The sequence below is a fragment of the Ipomoea triloba genome, chromosome 12, assembly GCF_003576645.1.
Source record: "Ipomoea triloba cultivar NCNSP0323 chromosome 12, ASM357664v1".
Classification (NCBI taxonomy): domain Eukaryota; kingdom Viridiplantae; phylum Streptophyta; class Magnoliopsida; order Solanales; family Convolvulaceae; genus Ipomoea; species Ipomoea triloba.
This window is the reverse complement of record NC_044927.1, coordinates 22,013,826-22,039,043: the sequence shown is the minus strand read 5'-3', so window position 1 is coordinate 22,039,043 and position 25,218 is coordinate 22,013,826. Positions and strand designations below refer to the sequence as shown.

General features: G+C 35.0%; 2 protein-coding genes across 3 annotated transcripts; one reads left to right on the top strand and one right to left on the bottom strand.

Annotated features, from left to right (window-relative positions):
* Positions 1–9,165: 9,165 nt before the first annotated feature.
* On the top strand, positions 9,166–14,812 carry LOC116000273 (probable ADP-ribosylation factor GTPase-activating protein AGD14). Of its 2 annotated transcripts, XM_031240329.1 has the most exons (14): positions 9,166–9,355; positions 9,592–9,708; positions 10,346–10,407; positions 10,563–10,650; positions 10,744–10,805; positions 10,879–10,972; positions 11,127–11,552; positions 11,881–12,402; positions 12,506–12,667; positions 12,770–12,874; positions 12,972–13,052; positions 13,725–13,866; positions 13,941–13,983; positions 14,253–14,812. In XM_031240329.1, exons 2-14 carry the CDS (start codon positions 9,610–9,612, stop codon positions 14,374–14,376), a joined length of 2,010 nt encoding a protein of 669 aa, XP_031096189.1. In that variant the 5' UTR covers positions 9,166–9,355; positions 9,592–9,609; the 3' UTR covers positions 14,377–14,812. The 2 variants fall into 2 exon arrangements, with proteins under 2 accessions (XP_031096189.1, XP_031096190.1); XM_031240330.1 differs by lacking the exon at positions 9,166–9,355 and having other exon boundaries at positions 9,592–9,686.
* Positions 14,813–16,549: 1,737 nt separating this feature from the next.
* LOC116000292 (probable serine incorporator) lies at positions 16,550–21,381 on the bottom strand. The gene is made up of 13 exons (XM_031240361.1): positions 21,138–21,381; positions 19,792–20,029; positions 19,628–19,701; positions 19,316–19,475; positions 19,202–19,226; positions 19,021–19,110; positions 18,765–18,936; positions 18,535–18,608; positions 18,084–18,156; positions 17,905–17,976; positions 17,702–17,835; positions 17,548–17,621; positions 16,550–17,037 (listed from the first exon to the last, which is right to left on the bottom strand). Exons 2-13 carry the CDS (start codon positions 19,979–19,981, stop codon positions 16,973–16,975), a joined length of 1,203 nt encoding a protein of 400 aa, XP_031096221.1. The 5' UTR covers positions 19,982–20,029; positions 21,138–21,381; the 3' UTR covers positions 16,550–16,972.
* Positions 21,382–25,218: the final 3,837 nt, after the last annotated feature.

The window sequence follows — 25,218 nt, the reverse complement described above, 5'->3', positions numbered from 1 at the left end:
AAAAAAAAAAAAAAAAAAAAAAAAAAAAACCACTAAAAAGGCAACCCTAGTCAAGTTAGTTGGTTTGTTGCCCTGTTGGCTTGGTAAACGCAAGGTTCCAAAGTTTGACTCCCAGTAGATTGTTGGCCTTTTTGGTTTGAGCCAGTAAATAGATTGTTGGCCTTTTTGGTTTGAGCCAGTAAACTATAGGCAACCTAGGTTGAGGCTGATTTAACTCTTGTGGTTCTTTGCCGGCTAGGGTTAGAAGGCGGGTTGTGGTTGAGGGTTTAGTCTATCACAAAAACAAAAACAAAAAACAAAAAACAAAAAACAAAACAAAACAAAACAAAAAAGAAAAAAAAAAACATGATTATGAATATGTGATTCTTCAATGGATACCTATAGCTTAGAGCTCTGAGGGCTGATTGTGAGAAGCTCAAAGAGATGGGAGAAAATCTTGCTATTTTCTAGCTTTACTTCTTTGAGCCCTATTATTAAGCAGTTCTAGAATGCTTACAACATTATGACCTAGAAAAACAAAATTGATATTTACTCACTTTTCCTTTAGCATGTCAACTGAAAATTTAAAGAGATCAGCAAAATGGAAAGCTGTATTCTGAAGATTGATACAACAGTAAGCTGGAAAGCAAAATGGAAATGCTGCCATCAGATGGGAGATAGGAAAATATGATTTCACAGATCCACCCAACATCTAAAGAGCGGAGCTCAAAGCCCTTGCGCAATATCCCGAACATCATATGGCAGCACCGAGCAAGTAGAAACTATAATATTGAGTTCAAAAAAGAATGGCAATGGCAATGCATACTGCAATAAGCCCATATAGAAACCTCCATGGCAGATAAGATCGTTGCTTAGACCAACAAAACACTTATATTGGATCAAAATACTAGAAACCCAAATTCGAAAATCCAATCTTGACGAAATTAAATTGTAACATCCCAAGCATTTATCAATAATAGCTCAAGTAAACAAATTAAAATATAGAGGAACTATGAAATAGCTGTGAAAACATCAAAATCCAGTTCAAGAGCAAGAACCATAGAGCCGCCATCGAAACTGAGCGACTAGATGAAAGCAAACTGAACTAGGGTTTTGGGAATTGGAAGCTAATTCTGAAATAGATGCGGATCTGCCGGGTCCTGGGTCGGGCGGTCCAGTTTGCAATATAGTATGAGGGAGTATGGATATGTCAAATCTCAATCAATGTATATTCAGTACGCAAATAAAATATTTTTAATATATTAAAAGTTAAAAATGTACATTATATTAATGGAAAGTACATTATTTTGTACACATAGCCAGTAGAATTAACAAAAATACATTATTTTGTATAATGTACATTCAGAATAATGTATTTTTAGTATATTAAAAATATACTTTTTATAATGGTCCACACAGCATTGTGTGAATCATGGTCCACACAATAATTTGTTGTTAGATTCGTTCCGATCCAATTTGCATTTACGAATGTAGCTTTCCAAAATTCGTATAAGACAAACTAGTATTTTCACCCGTGCGTTGCACGGAATGAATTTGTTATAATATTTTAAGAAATATTTGAATCGATATACAATTATATAAATTATAACATCAAATATGAGTATGAATAAGTGTATAAATGCAATTATAGTATGAGTCTTCCTTGCATGCAACAAATATCACCAAAATTCAGTGTTCTAAAATAAGTGTATAAATGCAATAGGTAGATAATTTACATTATTGCATCATATTCATTAATTTAATTACTTGTCGGTTAGTTATTGCAAGATCTTGAGGTACACTTATATTTTGATATTCAGTAAGTATAACTATATTAGAGAAAAATTTACATGGGAGTAATGGGATAATCAATGGAGTAATTGTTGGTTGACCGTAGAGCGTTGTGTTGGTGGAAGAAGATGATATATAGTGAAGATGATATTGCCATTCACTATATATCATCTTCTTCCTTCAACACGTTGATATTCTCTGGACAAATAACTGTTGGAAAAAAATTAGCATAAAATGGCATTCTACTGGCAATATTGTGGTACAAATATATGTGGGGTCCACTTTCGATTTGGGTCGGGTCAAAGTGGATTCGTGTTTTTCGTAGTTAGACGAAAAGATTGATATATTGTACGCTCAAAACTGAGGATGGGTGAATGAGAAATTGGTTATCAAAGTTGACCCATTTGAGTTAGAAAAATATAGAGAAAAACCTNCAAAACAAAAAAGAAAAAAAAAAACATGATTATGAATATGTGATTCTTCAATGGATACCTATAGCTTAGAGCTCTGAGGGCTGATTGTGAGAAGCTCAAAGAGATGGGAGAAAATCTTGCTATTTTCTAGCTTTACTTCTTTGAGCCCTATTATTAAGCAGTTCTAGAATGCTTACAACATTATGACCTAGAAAAACAAAATTGATATTTACTCACTTTTCCTTTAGCATGTCAACTGAAAATTTAAAGAGATCAGCAAAATGGAAAGCTGTATTCTGAAGATTGATACAACAGTAAGCTGGAAAGCAAAATGGAAATGCTGCCATCAGATGGGAGATAGGAAAATATGATTTCACAGATCCACCCAACATCTAAAGAGCGGAGCTCAAAGCCCTTGCGCAATATCCCGAACATCATATGGCAGCACCGAGCAAGTAGAAACTATAATATTGAGTTCAAAAAAGAATGGCAATGGCAATGCATACTGCAATAAGCCCATATAGAAACCTCCATGGCAGATAAGATCGTTGCTTAGACCAACAAAACACTTATATTGGATCAAAATACTAGAAACCCAAATTCGAAAATCCAATCTTGACGAAATTAAATTGTAACATCCCAAGCATTTATCAATAATAGCTCAAGTAAACAAATTAAAATATAGAGGAACTATGAAATAGCTGTGAAAACATCAAAATCCAGTTCAAGAGCAAGAACCATAGAGCCGCCATCGAAACTGAGCGACTAGATGAAAGCAAACTGAACTAGGGTTTTGGGAATTGGAAGCTAATTCTGAAATAGATGCGGATCTGCCGGGTCCTGGGTCGGGCGGTCCAGTTTGCAATATAGTATGAGGGAGTATGGATATGTCAAATCTCAATCAATGTATATTCAGTACGCAAATAAAATATTTTTAATATATTAAAAGTTAAAAATGTACATTATATTAATGGAAAGTACATTATTTTGTACACATAGCCAGTAGAATTAACAAAAATACATTATTTTGTATAATGTACATTCAGAATAATGTATTTTTAGTATATTAAAAATATACTTTTTATAATGGTCCACACAGCATTGTGTGAATCATGGTCCACACAATAATTTGTTGTTAGATTCGTTCCGATCCAATTTGCATTTACGAATGTAGCTTTCCAAAATTCGTATAAGACAAACTAGTATTTTCACCCGTGCGTTGCACGGAATGAATTTGTTATAATATTTTAAGAAATATTTGAATCGATATACAATTATATAAATTATAACATCAAATATGAGTATGAATAAGTGTATAAATGCAATTATAGTATGAGTCTTCCTTGCATGCAACAAATATCACCAAAATTCAGTGTTCTAAAATAAGTGTATAAATGCAATAGGTAGATAATTTACATTATTGCATCATATTCATTAATTTAATTACTTGTCGGTTAGTTATTGCAAGATCTTGAGGTACACTTATATTTTGATATTCAGTAAGTATAACTATATTAGAGAAAAATTTACATGGGAGTAATGGGATAATCAATGGAGTAATTGTTGGTTGACCGTAGAGCGTTGTGTTGGTGGAAGAAGATGATATATAGTGAAGATGATATTGCCATTCACTATATATCATCTTCTTCCTTCAACACGTTGATATTCTCTGGACAAATAACTGTTGGAAAAAAATTAGCATAAAATGGCATTCTACTGGCAATATTGTGGTACAAATATATGTGGGGTCCACTTTCGATTTGGGTCGGGTCAAAGTGGATTCGTGTTTTTCGTAGTTAGACGAAAAGATTGATATATTGTACGCTCAAAACTGAGGATGGGTGAATGAGAAATTGGTTATCAAAGTTGACCCATTTGAGTTAGAAAAATATAGAGAAAAACTCAAAGTTGACCCATTTGAGTTAGAAAAATATAGAGAAAAACCTAAAGTTGACCCATTTGAGTTAGAAAAATATAGAGAAAAACCTTTCATTGACCCATTTGAGTTAGAAAAATATAGAGAAAAACCTTTCAAGGACCCATTTGAGTTAGAAAAATATAGAGAAAAACCTTTCAAGTAACTTTTGTCCCACATTGGTTTGAGAGAAAAACCTTTCAAGTAACTTTTGTCCCACATTGGTTTGAGAAGTGGTTTGCACCACTACTTATACAAGATTTTTCTAAGGCTTATTGAATTGTATAACATAGAGGTTCTCTCTCGCGCGCAGGGGGTGCAAATGAAATCCCAAAATGAACTTAAAAAGGCTTGACTCGTGCGCCGACACCTGCATGCACGAATGTCGTTCAGAAAATTGGTTGGCCTTGCGGGTTGAATTATGCTAAATTTTAATATTTTTTACAATATTACGCAAACCATACCATAATACTATCGGTCTATTTTGGGTGGGAAGTTAAAACTGAGGATATTGTTTTTATTAATAGTATAGATTGCATTGCAGAGAAATATATATACTGAATTATTACCATTAGTAATTCTAATCTAGAATTGTATTACGAATAGGAACGTAGGGAATAATATATTTTATTACGAATTCTATTTTAATTTACAATTGTATTAGGGATAGGAATTGTATTACCATATTTTTTACAATATTACGCAAACCATAATATTATAGGTTTGTTTTGGGCGGGAAGTTACAACTGAGGATAGTGTTTTTATTAATAGTATAGATATAGATTACATTGCAGAGAAATATATATACTGAATTATTACCATTAGTAATTCTAGTCTAGAATTGTATTACGAATAGGAACGTAGGGAATAATATATTTTATTAGGAATTCTATTTTAATTTACAATTGTATTAGAGATAGGAATTGTATTACCATATTTTTTACAATATTACGCAAACCATAATATTATAGGTCTGTTTTGGGCGGGAAGTTAAAACTGAGGATATTGTTTTTATTAATAGTATAGATATCATAATTTTCTTGATCCAAACTATTACATATAATAATTTGATCCATTTAAAACTGGCTTTACTTTTGATCCCTAGACTATGAGATCATTTCCACATTTGATTCCTGAGTATTAAAATTTTTACATTTGATCCCAGGACTTTTAAATCCCTATCACATTTGATTACTCTAATTAAAATTTCGGTTACAGGCAACTATTTTTCGGCGAATTAATTCAGGTAAGGACAATTTTGTTATTTTATTTTTTAATTTATATATAAAAAAAAAAACAGAGAGAGAAGAATGCGCAGCAGCGTAAACCTCCGGTGAGCAGCAGCAGCGTGGACCTGAGAGAGGAGCGGACCACGGACCAGTGAATAGTTCTTGGCCATTCGCCGAAGTTAGTATCTGTTGTCAAGTAACGCACATTACCTAACCTGGGGCCTAAATATGAAGATAAATTTTACATTGATTAATCAGGAAAGAAAGCAAGATAAAGTTTGGGTTACATGAGTTCCACTGGTCCGCTCCTCTCTCTAGTCCACGCTGCTGCTCGCCGGAGGTCCACGCTGCTGCGCCTTCTTTTCTCTCTGTTTTTTTTTTTATAAATTTAAAAAATGAAATAACAAATTTGTTCTTAACTGAATTCATTCACCGAAAAATAGTTGCCGGTGACCGGAATGTGGCCAGAATTTGATCGGAAAGAGCAAATGTAGTAGGGATTCAAAAGTCGTGGGACTAAATCTGAAAATTTTAATAGTCAGGGACCAAATGTAGAAATGGTCCTATAGTCGTGGGACCAAAAGTGGAAATAATTCTTCAAATAATACACAATTTAACTCACTTGTTTATTTTATGTATGATACTTTTATAGTCTAGTAGTAATATAAAATTATCAAAATTCAAATGCCTTTTACAGCATATTGAAAATGGAGTCAGATTGTTCAAGATGGATTAAAAATGATCACATATGAATATATGAATATATATATATATATATATATATATATATATAAAGTAATGAATGACTAAGTGATTGAATCATGATTATCGTATCATTTTTACTAAGGCTATGTTTGGAAAGCAGGAAAATGACTTTTGGAAAATTAGTTATTTTCAAAAAATAGATTCATTTTTCGTGTTTGGATGTATTTTGAAAAATTGTCTTCGTGTGTTTGGTTCGTTTTATGGAAAATGGGTAGAATTATATAATTATATATTTTTATTATTTTATTTAAAATATTAAAATATTTATTATAATATAAAAATATTATTTAAAAAAAAAAAAAAAAACCTCCCCTCTGGTTTCCGGCGGAAACTAAAGCCTGTGTGACTGTCTACGTCATTTTCCGCCATTTTGGCCTCGTTTTTTCCCGTCAACGGAAATCAAGGTTTTCAAGTGTAGCAAACCATGCGAAGCCCGAAAAATGATTTTCAAAAATTATTTTTCGAGTTTCCAAACACAACTCTGAAATTAGTTGTACAATAATTGAACATATTGTATAAATCTTTCAAGTTGAAACTCAATTTCTACTTGGCGGGAATTAAGTAATCTCTGTTAAAATTTTATTGGATCTGATCATTTGATGCCTACAGCTCTGAAATGAGAATGTCATGGCAATAATCATATGGCCACAAAGTATAGCATTATATATTAATTATATGCATGGCTGTCCCATTGAATTGGTGGCTGCTAAAGACTACTGTACCACTGCTGTCATTTTCAAAATTTAAAAAGAAATTCCGATATTACAAAAAACAATTTATTGAATGATTAATTAATTGTTTATGGTTACAAGTCTAATGACTAATTTGATTACAAATTACAATGTCTCCATTTATTCCAGCCGGGAATAAGTGGGTATACGAAAATCATTTGTCCAAGTGGTTTAAATCCCAAGAGGATTAGGTTAAGATCGATAACCATAGGTGGAAAAGAGAAAGGAGAAGAGATAGAGGGAAAAAAATACTACAAGTGATGATTTTTAGTGAGATTCATTGTCCCACGATTAAAAAATTATGTGTCACCTTAGGTGTACTTGGTGCGCACTTGGCGCGGCACGTGCATTACACACGTCAGTGGTGAGCGTTAGATGACCTTTTTTTTTTATACCCTTTTCAAATTTTATCTTTCATAGTCATTCACGCAACACCCTATTAAAATACCAAACTAATATTGTTGCTCTAACAAAAACTACTTACTATCATCTAGTACTACATACACATCTTGTCTTTTTATTATAAACTATGATTTAGTACGTATTGACGTACCATTGTAAAATAGGAATACTTTTGCAATATTTTAATTTATTATAGTCTATAATATTTTACTCTCTCCATCTCATTTGTTTGTATGGTTCAGTTAACGAGTTTTTACTGAAGTTATTTTTTAATTCAATTTTTATAATAATATTAAGGGTGCGTTTGGTTCGCACATGGGAATCGGAATCGGAATGGTATCAAATACTTGGTAATGGTAATGGGTTTTGGTGAAAGTATTTAACATGTTTGGTAATTGGGTGGAATGGAAATGATTATTAATAGTTGAGGAAAAATGAGGAAGGGAGATGAAACCCTTATTTAATAAGGGTATGGGTTTTGTCATTAATGGGGTATTCCAAACCCATAATAGCATTCACAAAACCTATCAATCAAACACAAACAATCATTTTCATACCCATTCCTTATACCTAAACCCACCAACTAAACACACCCTAATTTTATATTTCACAACAGAATAACAATATGAGTATGCAGTAAACTGGTAATATGTAGCCTATGTTATGCATATGCCAAGTATTTAAATCTCGATGTGAGCATGCTTGCAATTAGTTATTTTGGATATATTAATGTAATACAGTGGTGATATAAATAAATAATTTAAAAATTTTACTCAACGTAAATTAATGGTAATATTGATATCGTTAGCTTTTGTCAATTGACACCTTTTCGTCTATGAAATTAGTAAAATTAATCAAATTTAATCTTCCTATTTCACGATAATTATTAGTTTCATATTAAAGTTTTCATATATTTGCCAAGTAGATTGTAGCTTTATGGCACATTTATGTAGGTCACAATGTTAAATTCCAGTAAAATTATATTGAGAAAGTATGCATAAATAGATAACAATGAAATTTAGAATGACATAAAAACTTAAAACATGTCAAATAATAATGTATGACTACTCAATAGAATATGTCATTTGAGATTTTAAATCGTGACCTTAATTGCATAATTAGTGGTGTAACATAGGTCAGAAAGTGTAAGGCGCTTGAACCGTTTAATGTACTTTCGAGTTTCGACCATTCGTATCTATCTTGGCTTATATAATGTCACAATTAAACTCGTAATTAACCAAAATTTGTGCTTAGCAGCACAGAAAGTGATAGGAAATAGAAAGAGAGAGGCAAAGTAATAAATAAATATAAATAAATAAATGCAATGCATGTATGAGAGAGTAACGTGCATATAAAACTAACAATAGGCAATAACATAAGTGAGAAATGGTAAATGGTATAAGAAAAACCGCAACTATTATTATTTTTGAGTACTATTTTTTTTTTGAATACTACTGACTCTATTACAATGCAGTATCTGTTCATAACTACTTTCTCAACCTATTGAAGTACAAGAGTCAATATTGCCTCCACTGAGGCTCGAACCACCACCTCCCGTATAAAGGGAAGGGTTTGAGTACTATATGTTAATACATACTTTCTCAATCTATTGAAATACAACGAATAAATTTTTCCACTACCTCCTATTAGTTATGTCGCTTGACCATAAGGTATTTGACTCAACTATCATTATTTGAGGGTGTGTATTAAATAATTTTTTGTGTGTAATAATTCAAAAATTACATAAAAAGATAAATTGTACTAACATTTTTTTTTGTGCAATGAGCTTGATCGAGAATAAAACTTGTGAGCTTGAGTTGGATGGTAAATTGGTAATCCTTAATTAGTGCTAATTATGACTAAAATACAAAAATGCAGTGAAGGGCATTTCTGTCAATATACGGACCGACTCTTACCACTCTGGTCCGGCGAAGTCCAACTCCAAGACCGTCAAAATCCAACTGTAGATTCTCTCGCCTCCCTCTTCGCCTCTCTGTCCGCAACCTCTCTATTTCTCTCTCTCTCTCTGTTCATTTCTTTTACACGAATAACGCATTCTGAGCTGTACGGAAACCGTCATCTCCGTAACCAAAGATCTCGAAACCTCTCTCGTACTGCTCCATCGATCAGGTAAGTGTTAATGTGTTTATGTATGTATACGTATCCGTTTGTATACGCATGCCTGCGCGAGTGCTTGAATTGCTGTTCTGTTTTAGTGTTGGCGCATGGCGCTGGTCAACTTTTGATGTTCGCGTGGTTTTAGATCTGGTGACTGTTTGAGTTTTGATTTTTGGAGTGTTGTTTAGGATTTTGGCGAGAAATTCTGCTTCGTTGATCGACGTTACATTTTGTCTTCTGGTGTGCAGTGAACTCGGGGGGTTGAAATGGCGGGTCGACTCAAAGACGACGAGAGGAATGAGCGGGCGATACGAGGTTTGCTTAAGCTGCCTGAGAACCGGAGGTGCATCAACTGTAATAGCTTGGTATGTTTATTGGCTTTGAGTCTTAGTTGTTGCTCTTTTGTTGGTTGTGAGTTTATGGATTTGAAACTATTCAGTTTGTTTGAATTTGTCGATTTTGCTGTTGAGTTGACATTTTACATATTTTTGCAAGCTGATATTTGAATTTAATGTTTCTGTTGGGTGTTCTGTAGAATTGAGTCTAGTCTTGGGCGATTGACTCTGCTGTGAGTATATTTGTGTAGAAATGAACTTCTTTGGGAAAATAAAATTGTAATGTCGGTATTTTGAATTTTTGATACTGATGTGGTAATGTCATTGTGGGTTTTCAGTGAGTTGTATTAATATCTTAGTTTTTTTTTCCTTCATTGCTTTTGATGAATTCTGTTGCTGTACTTCCTGTGAAATGATGGATATGATTGCTATAGTACAACTCAAATGCTATGGATAAAAGTGATTAACTCAGGAATAAAGAGAAAAAGAGCTGCATTAACTTTAGTTGTGGTTAGGTAGTAAAATTGAACTTAGTTTTCTTTTTGGATGAAAGTGAAAACCAAACTAGCTAGCTCTTCCCTGCTAGCATTCCATTGATCTGTTCTCCTTAACTTTGTAACAGTGACATTTTGTGTACTCCTATAATTTGAATTGTTACTCCTTGCAGGGGCCTCAATATGTGTGCATTAATTTTTGGACATTTGTTTGCACAACCTGCAGTGGGATACAGTAAGTTCAGTTTATCCTTAAAAGTGTTATCTACTTGTCTTATTCATTTGAGGCCTTGTACTAGAAAGTTTCATTTCACCCTTGCACTCTTGATATGTTGTTTAACCTCTAGTACTTTATATTTCTGGTAACTTGAAAATTTCAAATGCTTGCAGTCGGGAGTTTACACACAGAGTGAAGTCAATATCCATGGCTAAGTTTACTTCACAAGAAGTTAGTGCTTTACAAGGAGGTGGAAATGCGGTATGCTCTTCTTTTTGTCATAGAGGATCTACTTTCTGGTTTAATGGTGATTTCCTCATAAAAATTGTCTTTTTAATTTTTTCATATTCACAGAGTGCAAAGGAAATTTATCTAAAAGAATGGGATCCACAGAATAATTCTTTCCCTGATGGCAGGTTAATATTTGTAAATTTGTACATTATTGATGTCAACTATAGAATGGTGGCTCTGAAATGGGTTTGCTTTCAGTAATGTAGAGAGGCTTCGTAATTTTATTAAGCATGTTTATGTGGATAGAAGATATAGTGGTGAGAGGAGATCTGAGAAGCCCCCAAGAGGAAAGGTGACCTCTTTATAATTTTGCTTTCCATCCTCACAATATTGATTTATAAGTTTTACTAGTTAATTACGTAAATTTTTAATGTATGAATCTTACATGTTTATTTATTTCAATTTTCTCAAAAATATGAATCCCATTACATTTGGTGACTATACAGAGTGAAACTGAGGACCTAAATGAAAACAGGAGGGTGGACACTTACAGGGGTGGCTCTAGAAGCCCACCTTATGAAGATCGCTATAATGACAAACCTATTCCTGGTGGAAGAAGTCCTGGATATGATCAAGAGAATCAGCGTTACAATGATTACAAGAGAAGTCCTGCCCGTGCTGAAGTAATCAATGACTGGCGACGGGAGGATAGATTTGGGAATGGAAGGAGATCTGAGGAATACCAAAGTTCTGATGGGAGTTCTACATTTGAAAGCAAGTCACCTGATCGTCAAAGAGATTTGAACTCATCCAGTCCTCCAATGGTTCGGCCTGTCCGAGATATTCTAGGAGAGAATGTTGCTCCCCTTCCAGTCATTGAACCACCAAAAGAAAATGGTGGAAGGTCTACTAATGTTTCTGTACAGACTCAGGTGTGGATCTCCCTATGTTTATGGTGAAACCAATCTATTTTTCACAACAAACAGATAAGTAGATTTGACCTTTTGCAGTGACTGTAATCAAGAAAACAAACTAAAAAAATTGATAAATGACCAGTGGAGATTTATAGTTTATTCATCGTGTTTGATGATAGGAGCTCCGGTCCTAGGTCTCTGATTGAAAAATATTCCCCTAGCCAGCACTGCTATTCTCCTTACCAGTTTGTTCAGTAAAATTGTGTATCTAATTAAATTCTTCTATTCCTTTTTGGGATATCACATTTGTTCTGCAGAACTCATACAATTAATGTATTCTCTGCAGAGGACTGCATCCTCCAGTAGCTTGGCATCCTCCAATGGCAACCCTACTGAAATTAAGACAGAAATGTCATTAATTGATTTTGATGCCGTTCCTGAACCTGTATCGACTGCTGCAGCACCCCAAACACAACAATCAACAACAGCCACAGTTTCACTGCCGATATTATCTGGCGCTGACAACTGGGCAAATTTTGACTCACTGCAGATGAGAGTATCTCCCTCAAACACCAATCCGCTAGATGTTCTTTCAGACTTGGTGACTCCTGCACCCATCTCTAGTCATTTGGGAGGGACTCCATCCTTTGGTAGTATTGCGCCTGTAGCTGCAGCTCTGGGCAACTCAACAGCATTTTCCCCTGATGGCACTCCAGCTCCAGCTACTGGACCAACATCACATGCTGGAGGGCAATGGTCAAACATGCAACCTCAGCATCCTGATCTTTTCCAACCTACAGTTGGGCCAGTTGGCCAATCTATTCTTCATCATTCAGCTCCAGTTGCTGGTGGGCCTTCAAGCAATCAGGTATACTAATGCAGCTCGTCTTTAGTAGTAGCATTAGTATATCGCAGAATTCCTCCTAAATATGCCATATCCAGATCCTCTTTCATTTATCTTCTTTTGGCAGCCTTGGAATCCTTTGGCTGCCTCGAGTACACAAGGGCTTCAGAATGCAGCCACTACTCAAGTTCCTCAGACTGTAACAACTGCTTTTGAACCCACTCCTGGAGTTGCAGGAATCTCCTCTTCTGTGGAAGTTAAATCTACTGAAAGAACAGCACTTCCTGAGGTCAGCTCTTCATTATTGCTTCCATCATGTCTCACCTCTTGTACCAAAAGAAGGTTGTATAGTATTATTTGCATTTAATGCTATGATATCAATTTTCTGCAGGATCTGTTCTCTGCAACTTACTTACCCACACATGCACCAATTCCAGGCTGGTATGCTGCTCCACCTCACGGAACAGGACTAACCATGCAATACAACATCCCAGCGGTATCTATGAATAACACTACTCGTTTTCAACTGAGCCATCTCTTAGTTACATGAGTACCTGCACCAGAAATTGCTAAGATGTGTTACTTTTTTTCAGCCTACTACTTTTGCACCACCAATAAAGTCGTCAAATCCTTTTGACACCCCTGATGATTTGTCTCCTTTGCAGGCTTCAACGGTATGTGGATAGAAGTTTATTAAATTTGAATGCTTTGTTTGCATCTGCTCGTTATGCTTAATCATATTTCTAATGCATTATACTAATAGAGATTAGAGAATCCTCCTGTCATCCTCTTGGAATTGCCCAAAAAGAAAAAAAAAAAAAAACAAAAGAAAAACCAAACTGATATTTGATAAAATTAAAGTGGAGTACTGTAGAAAGAATGGGGGACAAAAATGTATTTCTTTGTTGTTGTCATGCCCATTCACAAACTTATAGAACTATGTAAATTTGATAATTGATTGCAATTTATGGTTGCAGAAAGTAATCTCTTTAATGAAAATGGATTTGGCAGATGAACATAACTGCACATTTGATCTTATTTCCTTTTCCGGTGTGAAATTTGAATTCCCTGAAACTTTTTCCTCCTGATCTACTTCATTTGATGCATCAAGTTAAGCTACCTAGTTGATGAAATCTCACTGCTCAGCCGGTCAGTCCCACAGAATGTTAATATGAAACAAACTATATAGTGCTGATGACCCCTTGCTTAACATTTAATCACCTAAGCTGTCAGGAGCTGAAATTCCCTATCTCCTTTGATGTACCACAATAAAGGAAGAGGGGTTGATACAAATGGATTGGCTAACTACATTTTATGGTCTCTTTACACTGAATTTTTGGATGCAGTTTCCATCAATGGCATCAGTACAAGGTGCATTACCAAACATTGAAGTTTCAACAGGCTTGCAGCAGCCATCCAGCCTTGGGACAGTGGCACCTCATCCATTTGCAATGCCTCAACAAGCACCATCTTATGCACTCCCTTCAAGTAGTATTTTTCTTCTTTGGTCTGGATTCATTTCTTTATACTTGGGGTACACTAATGTGATTTTTATATCCCAGACTCGTATATGGGGCAACAAGTAGCGGGTAGCATGCCACAAAAGTAAGTTTGTTATGACAAGTGGAACATCTGTCTACCTTTCTTTATACTGGTCCAACTCCACACTCCCCTAGAAGACCTGAAGTGACTTTCATCTCATGGAGGAGTGCTGGGTTGAAATCCAGTAAAACATGATCATTTGGATGGAAAATCTGATGTACCCAAATTGTAATTTATTTTTTTGGAACCTCTATTTTATTTTCTATTGTTAAATAATTTAGGAACTCCTCTGCATGACATAAAATTCATATTGTTATTTGGAATGCTTGCAGACCACATGGCCTAGCAGGGTTTGGCCTTGATGGGGCTGCTTTTGGAGCTATAAGCACAAATCTGCAGCTGGGTGGATTAGATTCAGCACCAACTGCTCAGAATACCTTCTCTTATGCTGGTTGAAGAAACTCGTTTCAGGTGAATTTAGCAGTAGCATCATCTTGTTGCTTGCCATGGGAGCTATTTGGGTGACTCTTAATATAGAGTATAGTTATTATACAATTGGGCCATTCTTGAGCATGATCGCATTTCCAACCGCCATGCTCTATCTTTGTCTCATCAGCAATGTTGTCAGAGAGGCAGCTACGATTAGCTACCAGGAGTATGTGATTTTAGAAGTCATTTTTCATCGTAGAGTTTTTCCCACCATGCCTAAGATGTGTAGTATCATTTCGTTTGATGATTGGTAATTTCGCATTGATTTATTCTCTTTGTTTCTATAGTAGTGAGTCTCTGTGAGTGACCAAATTGTATGAGAGGAACTGGTCTATTGACTACAGCTCGTACTTGCTACTTTCTAGTACTAAGGAAATAATGAGATTCACATTCTTTTGTTCTATGAATCTGATCTTCATATAATGGAGGGAAAATCGCACTTTTGGTCCCCCAATTGTTACCCGATCTGCAATGTTGTCCCCCATTGTTAATTTTAGTTAATTGGGTCCTTAATAGTTTTAAACCTTAGTCAATTTCGTCCTCCGGTCAGATTTCTCACTAACTAGGGTTAAAACCATGGGCAATTTGGTAAATTCGCAACTCCACTCAATTTTACCCCAATTTCCTCCTTGGCGACTCTGGCGGAGAAGACAATGGGGATATTACCAGCTGCATCTGCTCGGAGAAGTCGCCGCCGGTGTAATTCCACGATCCGTTCAGTGGGTATGGTCTACAGCGAATTATGACCAGCAGAGGCAAGGGCAGTGCTGCTGCGGCGTTGTGGTGCACTGAGGTCTCATATTTGTCAGGACGAGGAGGCGAAATCGAAGAAAAAAGAGAGCTCCAATATAGTGCAGGAGGTTATTAATGCGCGGCCGCCGCTGGTGACGACTTCTCAAGGACGGGTACATGCATTGCCTTCTCGATTCAATGACTTGGTTCTGGATAATTGGAAGAAAGAGAACAGTAAAGCTACTACTTTAAGGGAATTGATTTTTGGACCTGGGTTCAATCCATATAAAGAAAAATCTGTTTGAAGAAGGGTGAGATTCGCAATGAAGTTGGGAATAAGAAGAGCATTGATGACGTCGTTCCGGACTCCTGGGCGTTGAATGAGCTATTATCCATGCTGTTAAATCTCTGTTCCATAATTTCATTCTTCAATGGAGGTAAGGACTTTGTATTATGTGCTACGCTTACATTAGCTTTGATTTTTCTATGGCATTCAATTGCATCCCTGCGAATTTTTGCTGTGAAATTTCTGGTTTTGGATTGAATATATCTGGCCCTTGGGTTCTGCTTTAGGTTAGAAGACTAGTATTCACCATTGAATTTAGCACATTACTGGAAACAAATTGTAATCTGTAAATTCTTCACTGAAGTCATAGCAAACCTCTTGGACACATATGATGACAATATATATTTAATTGATATAATGGGAACTTGTTGGTTTTGTTGGTAAATTTTGATATTCAATTTGATATATGTAATCTTTGCAGTTGTATGAAAGCCAGTAGTTAGACAGAATCATCAACATGTCACTGGCAGGTATAAACTATCAAGTTCCACTTTAATCACCCAGTTCGTCGATCGCTAGCAACCACAGCGGCAATGCCGTCACCATAGATTCCGGCGTGAGTGACAAATCTAAAAAGCAATACAGGAGGAAGGAGGAAATTAGGGTAAAATTGAGTGGTGTTGTGAATTTACCAAATTGCCCATGGTTTTAACACTAGTTAGTGAGAAATCTGACCGGAGGACTACATTGACTAAGGTTTAAGACTATTAGGGACCCAATTAACTAAAATTGACAATGGGGGACAACATTGCAGATCGGGCAACAATTGGGGGACCAAAAGTGCGATTTTCCCTATAATGAATTATGTTCCTAACAAGGCAGAAATGCCTGATGGTCTTGTCAAAATGGCAAATCTGAAGATTTTTTTTGGGTAAGAAGGGAAAGTCACTAGCTCACTACCTAAGAGTGTATATAAGAGTTATGGGTAATAACTTGTAAATCTTTACTTACACTCTTTTTGAGACATCTTTGACATGATGTTTAGGGGTTGATTTTCAACCAGAATAATCTAAATATTTTGTTTCTATTTATTCAGAGATTTTTCAATGGAATGCTTTGAAATAGTAGCGTCATAAAAGCTCCCTATAATTTATTCCTAGACAGTATATTATCATCTCAAAAAATGCTTCTTACATCCATTCAAGTACATCACAGAATCAGACCTAATGAATTGCTAAATGTTACAAGAATCAAATAAGTAATCTGATAAATTGATTTTTAACCTTTTTTTTTCCCTAGCTTTAGTGTAAGAAAGAACATGGCATAATGAGTCAGTCTGTTATGTCGTTTCTGTGGCGCATTTACAGGTATCAAGATGTATTCGCAGGCTACAGGATAAAGAATTTGGTCATATCCAAGAGCTTCAAGATTCTCTCCAAAAAATCAAATGAATTAGATCACTTCTGGCCTTCTGCAACACAATTGTCTGTTGCAAAAATAATCTTGAATCGTGTCGTTTGTTTATGTAACGATCTCGAAAACCAATCACACTGGCAAATCATCACCCGCCTGCGTCGCTTTCCATATGATTGGTGCTATAAGCATCCATACTGCAAAAATGCCAACTTTGATTAGCATGAAAATGACTGCTTCAAAGATGTATTTTGTCTCAACTAAAAGTTTAAACTTGCACACAAAGGCGAAATTCCCTGGCCCCGAGTGTCTGAGGACCAGTAGTATCTAGTGCCCATAAGAAACTTACTACATTTGATGTAACTCCCACATTGTAGGTTGCCAAAGATAAATCTTGTGTCCTTACCCATAATCTACCACTCAAGAACTAGATGCCTTTGCGGGCACTAAACCAAGCCACTGAATGGTCCAACCCGGAGGGGGGGAGGGGGGTGAACAGCCTCGAATGAAGGAGAAGATCTGACCCAAGGTGAGGTAATCCAACCCAGGTCGAGGGCCCTTGGGGGACTACCCAAGATGGTTGGACCCAAGGTCGGGTCAGCCCAACGTGGTCAGGCCACATTGGCCGAAATAAAAAAGCCTAAAGCCTAAAGTCGAAAGCTTAAGACCGTTTATTATTTATATATATTATGCTCGATAGCACTTACCATAAACACAAGTAGCCACCCACTCATTCACAATCCTCACCCAAGTACTTGTCCACCCAATATCAATAGTAAACCTGCATAACTTTCATTGCTGACTATTCCATTGTATGTGCATTCATTAATCTGGAAAATGGAACAGGTTAAGAAGGCCTACTTTTTCATGGAGTGGTTGGTATTCCAGCCGATTAGTAGCATTGCGAAATACATCCCTCCCGTTGCGAAAACAAAGTGAAAGAATCCATATCCATACGGAACATCCTCTTCCCGTTCCTCATCGTCCTTCCTGAACTGCACCTTTCTGCTGTTCAGACAAAGTCCAATTCTAAAGAAACCAAGAAAGATGTGACAGAGGCAAACCTGAAAGCATTTTGAATCAATGCCCGTTGAAAATGTCGCGATCACGATTGCAAGAACTGCCACAGCAAAGCTCTGTAGAGACAGGAGAGCAAATCTTGTCAGAAAGAAATTATATCAACAGTTTCAGATCAGATTTTTTACTTAATAATGTTAAGAAGCTCTTATGGTTGAAAAATTACTATGATGGTGAACACATCTCCTTTAGACGTTGCAGCTCCCGACTTTCGTATGCATTTTGCTTCTGGTGGCTCACTGCAAACACAGATGCAGCTGTTAGAAGCATCACACATATATACAATGCGGATAAATCAAGAAATTCTTAGTAAAAAAATCGAGAAATTATTAATCCATTTGAGATATTACTAATGGTAAATCCCAGAGGCTAGAGATTTGAAAACATTAGTCCATAGCTTTTTCAAGAAAACGAGAACATGAAAATACTCCTGGTTTCCATTTAGAAAACAGTTTTTAAAAGTTCTGAAAACTAGAAAATGTTTTAAATTTTCAAAATGGAAAATTGTGCCAGTAAACATGTTTTCTGTTTTCTATTATCTAATTCTCCAGTTTTTCAGAAAACTTGAGAAATTCTCCGGTTAGTAAACGGTCCCACGTACATATCTGAAATCTCACCTTCTGATGGCAGACCAGCAGAGGAACACAACATAAAGTCCCATGAAACCGGGGGTCAGAAAGCCAGCATTCACCTGTTTTCACATCAGATTGCATATGGTTTGCGTGAATTAACTCAGCTAAGAAAGCGTTAAAGGATAAACGAAGGCTAACACGACTGAAGGATGCGCTCTGTCTCAACTAAAAGTTTTAAAGTTTTTATATGTTCAACAAACACCCCTCGGACTTACTCGAGGATGGAGAGAAACACTGGTCATGATCTGGAGGAGAACGAGCGTCCAAGAGATGAAGAAGATGTTGAGCAGGCAAGACGTTTGTGGCGTATACCAAATGTACATCAAGATGATCCCGAGTATACACAAAATATACGCGGTTGTTGCCAGCAACATCACATGAATGTGGCTGCAGTAAACTTTATTTCTCGTTAAAAACCCGTGAATGGAGATTTTAGTACAGTACAGTTCATCAACGAAGGCCTTTTCTTACCATCTAGCAGCAAATTTCTCAGAGTGGCACCAATCGTTTAGCCATGTGATGAAACAGATTATGCTAACCAGCTGAATCAGTAAAAACACCCTGCAAAACAGATAATTTTTCGTCGTTTATCATAACCTGAATCGACTTTGCACGATGAAGAAAGAAACAATATAGGATTTATTGGCCATACCCAGCTCCAAAATGTGCAACTTGGCCTGTTGAGAAGGCAGAAACATCAAGAAAATAAGTTATTTTTCCACGTAAAGGAAAACTACAGAAACTGTTGGTGCTGATTTAGACTAACCGTAGATTGAAATGATCTCGGTAGGAAGAAGAAATGGCAATAAAATTAACGCAATCATCATCAGGATCTTCGAAGACCACCACCCAGAGTGCCACTTTTCTCGACTATCATTCAACTTTGAAGTGCCTGCTGTCGATAGAAACATCGCCAAATAGAACATCTGGAGAAGAAACTGTCAAGTTTTAACTCTGCATAATTTCTCGACAACCATAGAGCATTTAAAATGCCACTCAAAAACCACTAAACTTTTCGAAATCACACTTTCAAGATTCATATATCATCGAGAGTACGATTCTAGATAAAAAAGGATACAGAACAGCCCAAGCTCACTCTCAGAACTCCTTCTGCGCCTAAACAGTCTTCTCCACCGTTACACTCTTTTAGCCCTGCAGCCACATAAACTGCATCAGAACCGCATTTTCTCGCAACAACCCACAAAAAAAGAACGAATTTCAAGAACACAGAACCACACTTACTCTTCATTTCTTTCAAAACACTAGAGCCATAGTCACGAACAGCCCACGCTAGCAAATTCGCGACAAGAAACATTAAGCCATAAACATATCTAGCCATCCAAGGATTGGAGCCATAGCAGAACTGGTCGAACCAAGAACCTTTCTTGATCTTTGAGTACTGATCACTAACGTGGCTTCTAGCGCCCTCCATTTCTCCCGGCCTCCAAAGCTTGCGGGGAATGGATAAGCATATACCAATCTGAAATCACCTTCCCATTAGTTCAAATGCACACTCAGACAGACAACCTTACATGTTAGTTAGCAAGAAAAACTTCTGTAATGTCCCAAACACATGTGACATAAATACATAATACTGCTTCTCAACATTATTTTTTTTATTGTCTCCTGGAAACATGAAAGAACCCCAAGATCTATTTCAATATGGAAGTGGATAAATGATTGCCTACAATCAACAACTTAATCACATGTTTGAGTCTGGAATGAATCTTTTTTTAAAAAAAACACACATACATAAAAACAACTAATTAATGGACATTTACACCAGATTTAGATTAAGATTATAGTACAATGATTAGCACATGTTTTTGGGTGTGTTTTTTTCAACTGCTTTTGACCACTCCCACCTTTAGTACTGTTGAATGTTAAATATTTTTCATTAGTTTATACACTGTAACTAGCACATAATCCGGATCAACTTTATAGATTCTATTTGCCTATAAGATCTATTGATCAAAATCTTCGTAAATCACAGTGACTCAACGGCTGATTAGATGGGAGGACAAAACTCTCACACTACTGTTGTAAGGCTCGATATTGCGTCCTTGCCCGCAATCTACTACCCAGGAACCAACTGAGCTACCGTGCAAATCTTCATCAACACTATATATACTATCATGTTTTTATTAACATATAACTATTCTTAACTAAAAAAACTCTAATCTGGACCTGTTGAACCCTGTGATAAACAAATCTATAAAACATGGAGTTCAAAAAGAAAGTTCAAAATATTCTTTAAAAAAAAAAAAGAGAGAAGAGAAAAGAATTCAAAAGAATGAAATGCCTCAGAATTCAAAAAGTGAAAGGCAGAGGCGCCCAACCCAACAAGAAAAATTGGCCTGAAACCCAATCCAAACATGGAACTTGATCATAGAATGACTTTCTTAAACATCCTAGTAGACAAAACACTTGGGTGATTACTAAAGTTACAATACATGAAAATATGTGCATGAAAGCTCAAGAACATTTACCTTAAAAATCCATGAACTAATAGGAAAAAAAACCATTAAATTAAAATGTAAAAAAAAAAAAAAAAAACTTGATTAACTCTTGAAATAGTGTATACATACCCAGAAAAGAGAAGCTGATGAAGTTCTGCAAATTTTTTATATGAGAATAATTTTTTCTTCAAGAAGCATTCAACAAATGGGAGACTTCATTGAGACCCACTTCCAGAATCATTCTTCTTTATCTCCCCTGTATGTGATTGTGTTCATATCAGTGTATGCATAATATATATATATATTCAGACATATATATATAGAGAGAGAGAGAGAGAGATTGGAGGGATGGGGGACAGAGAGACAGAGAGATGATTTTTACTTTTATTTTTGGTATGGTAAAGATGTTAATGTTAATTAGGTCTGGTCCGCCGAAGGTTGGTTATTGCTTTAAACTTAAAAAGGTTTTTGGAAGATTTGGGAGCGCTGAAATTGGTACATAACTATGAAAATATAGGAAATTTTACGTACAAATGTTAAGAATCTACAGGCGTACGTATGTATATTGGGGACAAAAAAACAAAAAACAAGAATGGAAACTATGATCACCATCACACAAATTGATTTGAAAAGTTTTTGTCCGCACAAGCTTGACTCACCAGTTCAATATATAGTATATAGGAACCAACATGGTAGCTCAGCACCTCGTCCTCGTCCAAATATGAGGTGGGGGTTTGATCCCCTCCCATGTGAATGGAGGGGACCATTTGGACCAATCCCATACCACTTAGTGTGCTGACCGTTAGGTTGAAGGATTAGTTTTTGACTGTCGATATCTTTGGGAAAAATTCAAAAAAAATGGATATATATAGTATTTAGGAGATAAAGTTATTGTTATAAAATTTGTTAATTTTTTTATCATCTAGTATTTATGATCACTTAAAAGGTGGACAGAGATTTAGGATTTTCTAACCACCCATTGAAGGTGGTTAGTATTTTTGGCCATGTTTAATGGGTAGATAAACAAGACACTTTTCACTATAAAAATGGACACGAAAGTAGCGACCGGTTAGTATTTAGCTCATTAATGTGTCATGAGTCATTAAAGGTTCAACAGGTTAATTAAAAACCAATTAAATTTCATGTCTTAATAATTTAACACGCTTTACCCATTAAATTGAGTATTTGTTATGATTTTTAGATGTTATTTTACCATTTTGTGTATAGTATGATATGTTATAAATGAAATATTTTACTGTTTTGTATAATTTAATTGTAGATTTTAAAAAAAAGTTTTTATAAAGATTTATTTTCAAAAAATATATATTAATATGTATTGTTAGTCCTGTAAATAATATTAGACTTAGTATATTATTGTTAGAGTCAGACTCCTAGTGTGTAGCCTATTGTAGAGGTAATTCAGTGTAACCTCTTTATCTGTAACTCTCTCTCTCTCACAGTGTCAATAAACAAAGCTCTCATTTGTATAACGGGTTTAAAGAGGTTATCATGGCATTTATCATCGCATATCATGTTACGTGGACTCAAAGCATGTTAACTAAATGTGTCTATCATGTTAGCTCGTTTAACATGTTTAAAAACAAGTTTGTCTTCAAAACTCTAACACATTAAGGCTAACGGTTCCTGTTCGTGTTTAGATTTACTAGGTTCTTGTCATAATTGTGTGAACTTGTTAACAAATCTTGTACATAAATTGTCATATACCAGAAAAAATTGTCGACAATCACTAGTTGTATGCCTTGATTGGCCCTATTTCCAAAATTTTCATCAACTTTTTTCTTAATCAGTGTTACTGATCACTTTTGATTAGTGGTTAAAAATAACGAATTGACATTTTTTCAAATCATCAAAATGTTCTAAAACCTAATTTTGAACCTTAACTCAAGATTTTCCATGACTTTCTAATGGTCGAATGTGAATTGTTGACTACTAAAAATGAACAATGATATTTTTATAAATAGTTACTTTCACTACTTATACAAATATTACAACATGTTCTTTTATATTTTAACTATTTGAGTTCAAATTAATTTGTAACTGAATTATTATTCAACTCTAAACAAATGATGATTATCTCAATCCATATTCTATTGAAAGTAATAAAAAATGATACCTTACTGAAAGAAAATTAATTTGGGTAATACCCAAAATAAATAATTGGACACATGATTTGTCTTAGAAGGGTTGAGCGAGTTATATGGGAAAAAGGAAAGAAAGGAAATGGTTAGAAGCATAAACTATATATCTCACTCTTTATTGCGGGGCCTTCAAGCAATTGTATAAAGTATAGTATTGCCCATCCATCCGCATGCTATTTTAATTGGCATGGGAACCTCAAATAATAATAATAATAATAATAATAATGCCTACTTATTGTTTTGTACAAATGATTCTGTTTCCTTTCGGCCCAAAAATATATTTATTTTTGTAATATAATTGAATAATTTTTATATTCTATTTTAGTCCTCTGTTATTTATACCAATAATTAAATTAAGTAAGTTTTTACACAAGGGATCATTTTGGGTGAATTGGTAATCGAGAACTAATTTGAGAATTATGACAGGCTATTCGGATAATATTTATGTAGTGGAAAGAGGGAATATCGAAACTAATTGACAAGAAAACACTGCTTTTGAGTTGTAATAACCTCTCAAATGTTGTGGAAAGAGGGGTAGAATTAGAATTGGTTTCAACATATGTAATGATTGTTACATCACATTTAAAGGCAGCATGGTGGATAGCTATGCCAAAAAGCCTGTTTTGCTCTTCACTCTAGTAATTATTTAGTTTCAAGATCTCAAGTAAAGAAACAGTGAAATTGATGAAGTTTGGAATTGGGCAGTTGTTGCAAGATTATATTGTCAAAGATGCTTATAATTATTGTAATGGATTACTTAATTGGAAATCATTATTATGTTTTTGGTGCTTTGTTTCAATCTCTTGTCTTTTTAATTATAGCGGGTGTACTACAAAATTTACAGTTAATTGTTTATGTATGTACAACCTCACACAATTATCAATCATGTTCAATGATCTAATACCCTAATATATCTATCAAAAAAACTTGGACACAACATCTAAAAATAATATATATACCAACATTTATACAATTTACGTGATAAAATTTGAATTTTAAAATTTAAGATAGACCGAGGAAATTGAATACTGTACTAAAAGAATGGTTGAATCGGATGCTTCATTGTCTAAATCACATAATGTGTTTTAGTTAGCAAGAAGTGAAACCGTTACCTTGCAACTTTTAACGTTGTTAAGACAATAAGACTTATTTTATTATGACTTTTACAAGCATTAAATTATGCCCCAACAAGCAAAAAAATTTGAATATCAATCATATGAGTGTTGAACAATTTTGCAATCATTTGAAATGCTGAATTACTTGCCAATATAATTAGGCCTTCCCCAATAAGAGTTCTTTCACATTTTTTAAGAAAAAGGAGGTGATGTGGAAGTGAGAGAAGGAAGAGAGAGAAAATGCGAATATCTTGCAAGAGGAAGGGGGTTTTGGTTGGCTAGTGTGGGTCCCGCATGGAAATGAGTAGCGGAATTACTGCGCGTGCGAGCACCACTGCGCGCCCAGAGGGCGCGTGAATATTGTCTGATCTCTCTTTTTTTTTTTTTAATAATTCAATTTTGTTTTGTTTTTTTTCTCCCTCCCATATTTTTTCTCATTTTTTCTTTACTAATCACACTTACAAAAAAAAACTCCTCAAAACCCCCACTATTGAGGAAGGCCTTACAAAGGAGTAACCATGTTTCTTTTTATCCCAAAAGAGGGACAATATATATAACCATGGTGAAAATCATGCTTCCCATGAGAATTGTGAATGTGTATCGTGTAATAACTATAAGTACAACTATTGATATGTAAATGTGCACTCAAAATTATGATTTTAAAAGTGCATCAACAAAAATTACAAGTGCTATCGCTGATATGTAATATAGCATCACACTATTACATATTGATGCCACTATTACATATATCAATATTGCACTTTTAATTTAATTGCTACACGATACATTTTTATAAGGTAAATACCACCACTATTTGTTCTTATTTTACAACGCTTTGATCATATGGTTAGAATTGGCCCACCAAATTTAGTTGAATAGTAATTCCCCCCCCCCTATATATATATATATATATATATATATATATATATATATAAC

Excerpts from the sequence above, each read along its gene's own strand:
- LOC116000273 (XM_031240329.1), top strand. The coding sequence starts at position 9,610 with ATGGCGGGTCGACTCAAAGACGACGAGAGGAATGAGCGGGCGATACGA. Across the intron at positions 9,709-10,345 it reads GCATCAACTGTAATAGCTTG|GGGCCTCAATATGTGTGCAT; the intron begins GTATGTTTATTG and ends TACTCCTTGCAG. Across the intron at positions 10,651-10,743 it reads TACAAGGAGGTGGAAATGCG|AGTGCAAAGGAAATTTATCT; the intron begins GTATGCTCTTCT and ends TCATATTCACAG.
- LOC116000292 (XM_031240361.1), bottom strand. The coding sequence starts at position 19,981 with ATGGAGGGCGCTAGAAGCCACGTTAGTGATCAGTACTCAAAGATCAAG. Across the intron at positions 19,702-19,791 it reads TGTTTTGAAAGAAATGAAGA|GGCTAAAAGAGTGTAACGGT; the intron begins GTAAGTGTGGTT and ends ATGTGGCTGCAG. Across the intron at positions 18,609-18,764 it reads GTGTTTCTCTCCATCCTCGA|GTGAATGCTGGCTTTCTGAC; the intron begins GTAAGTCCGAGG and ends ATGTGAAAACAG.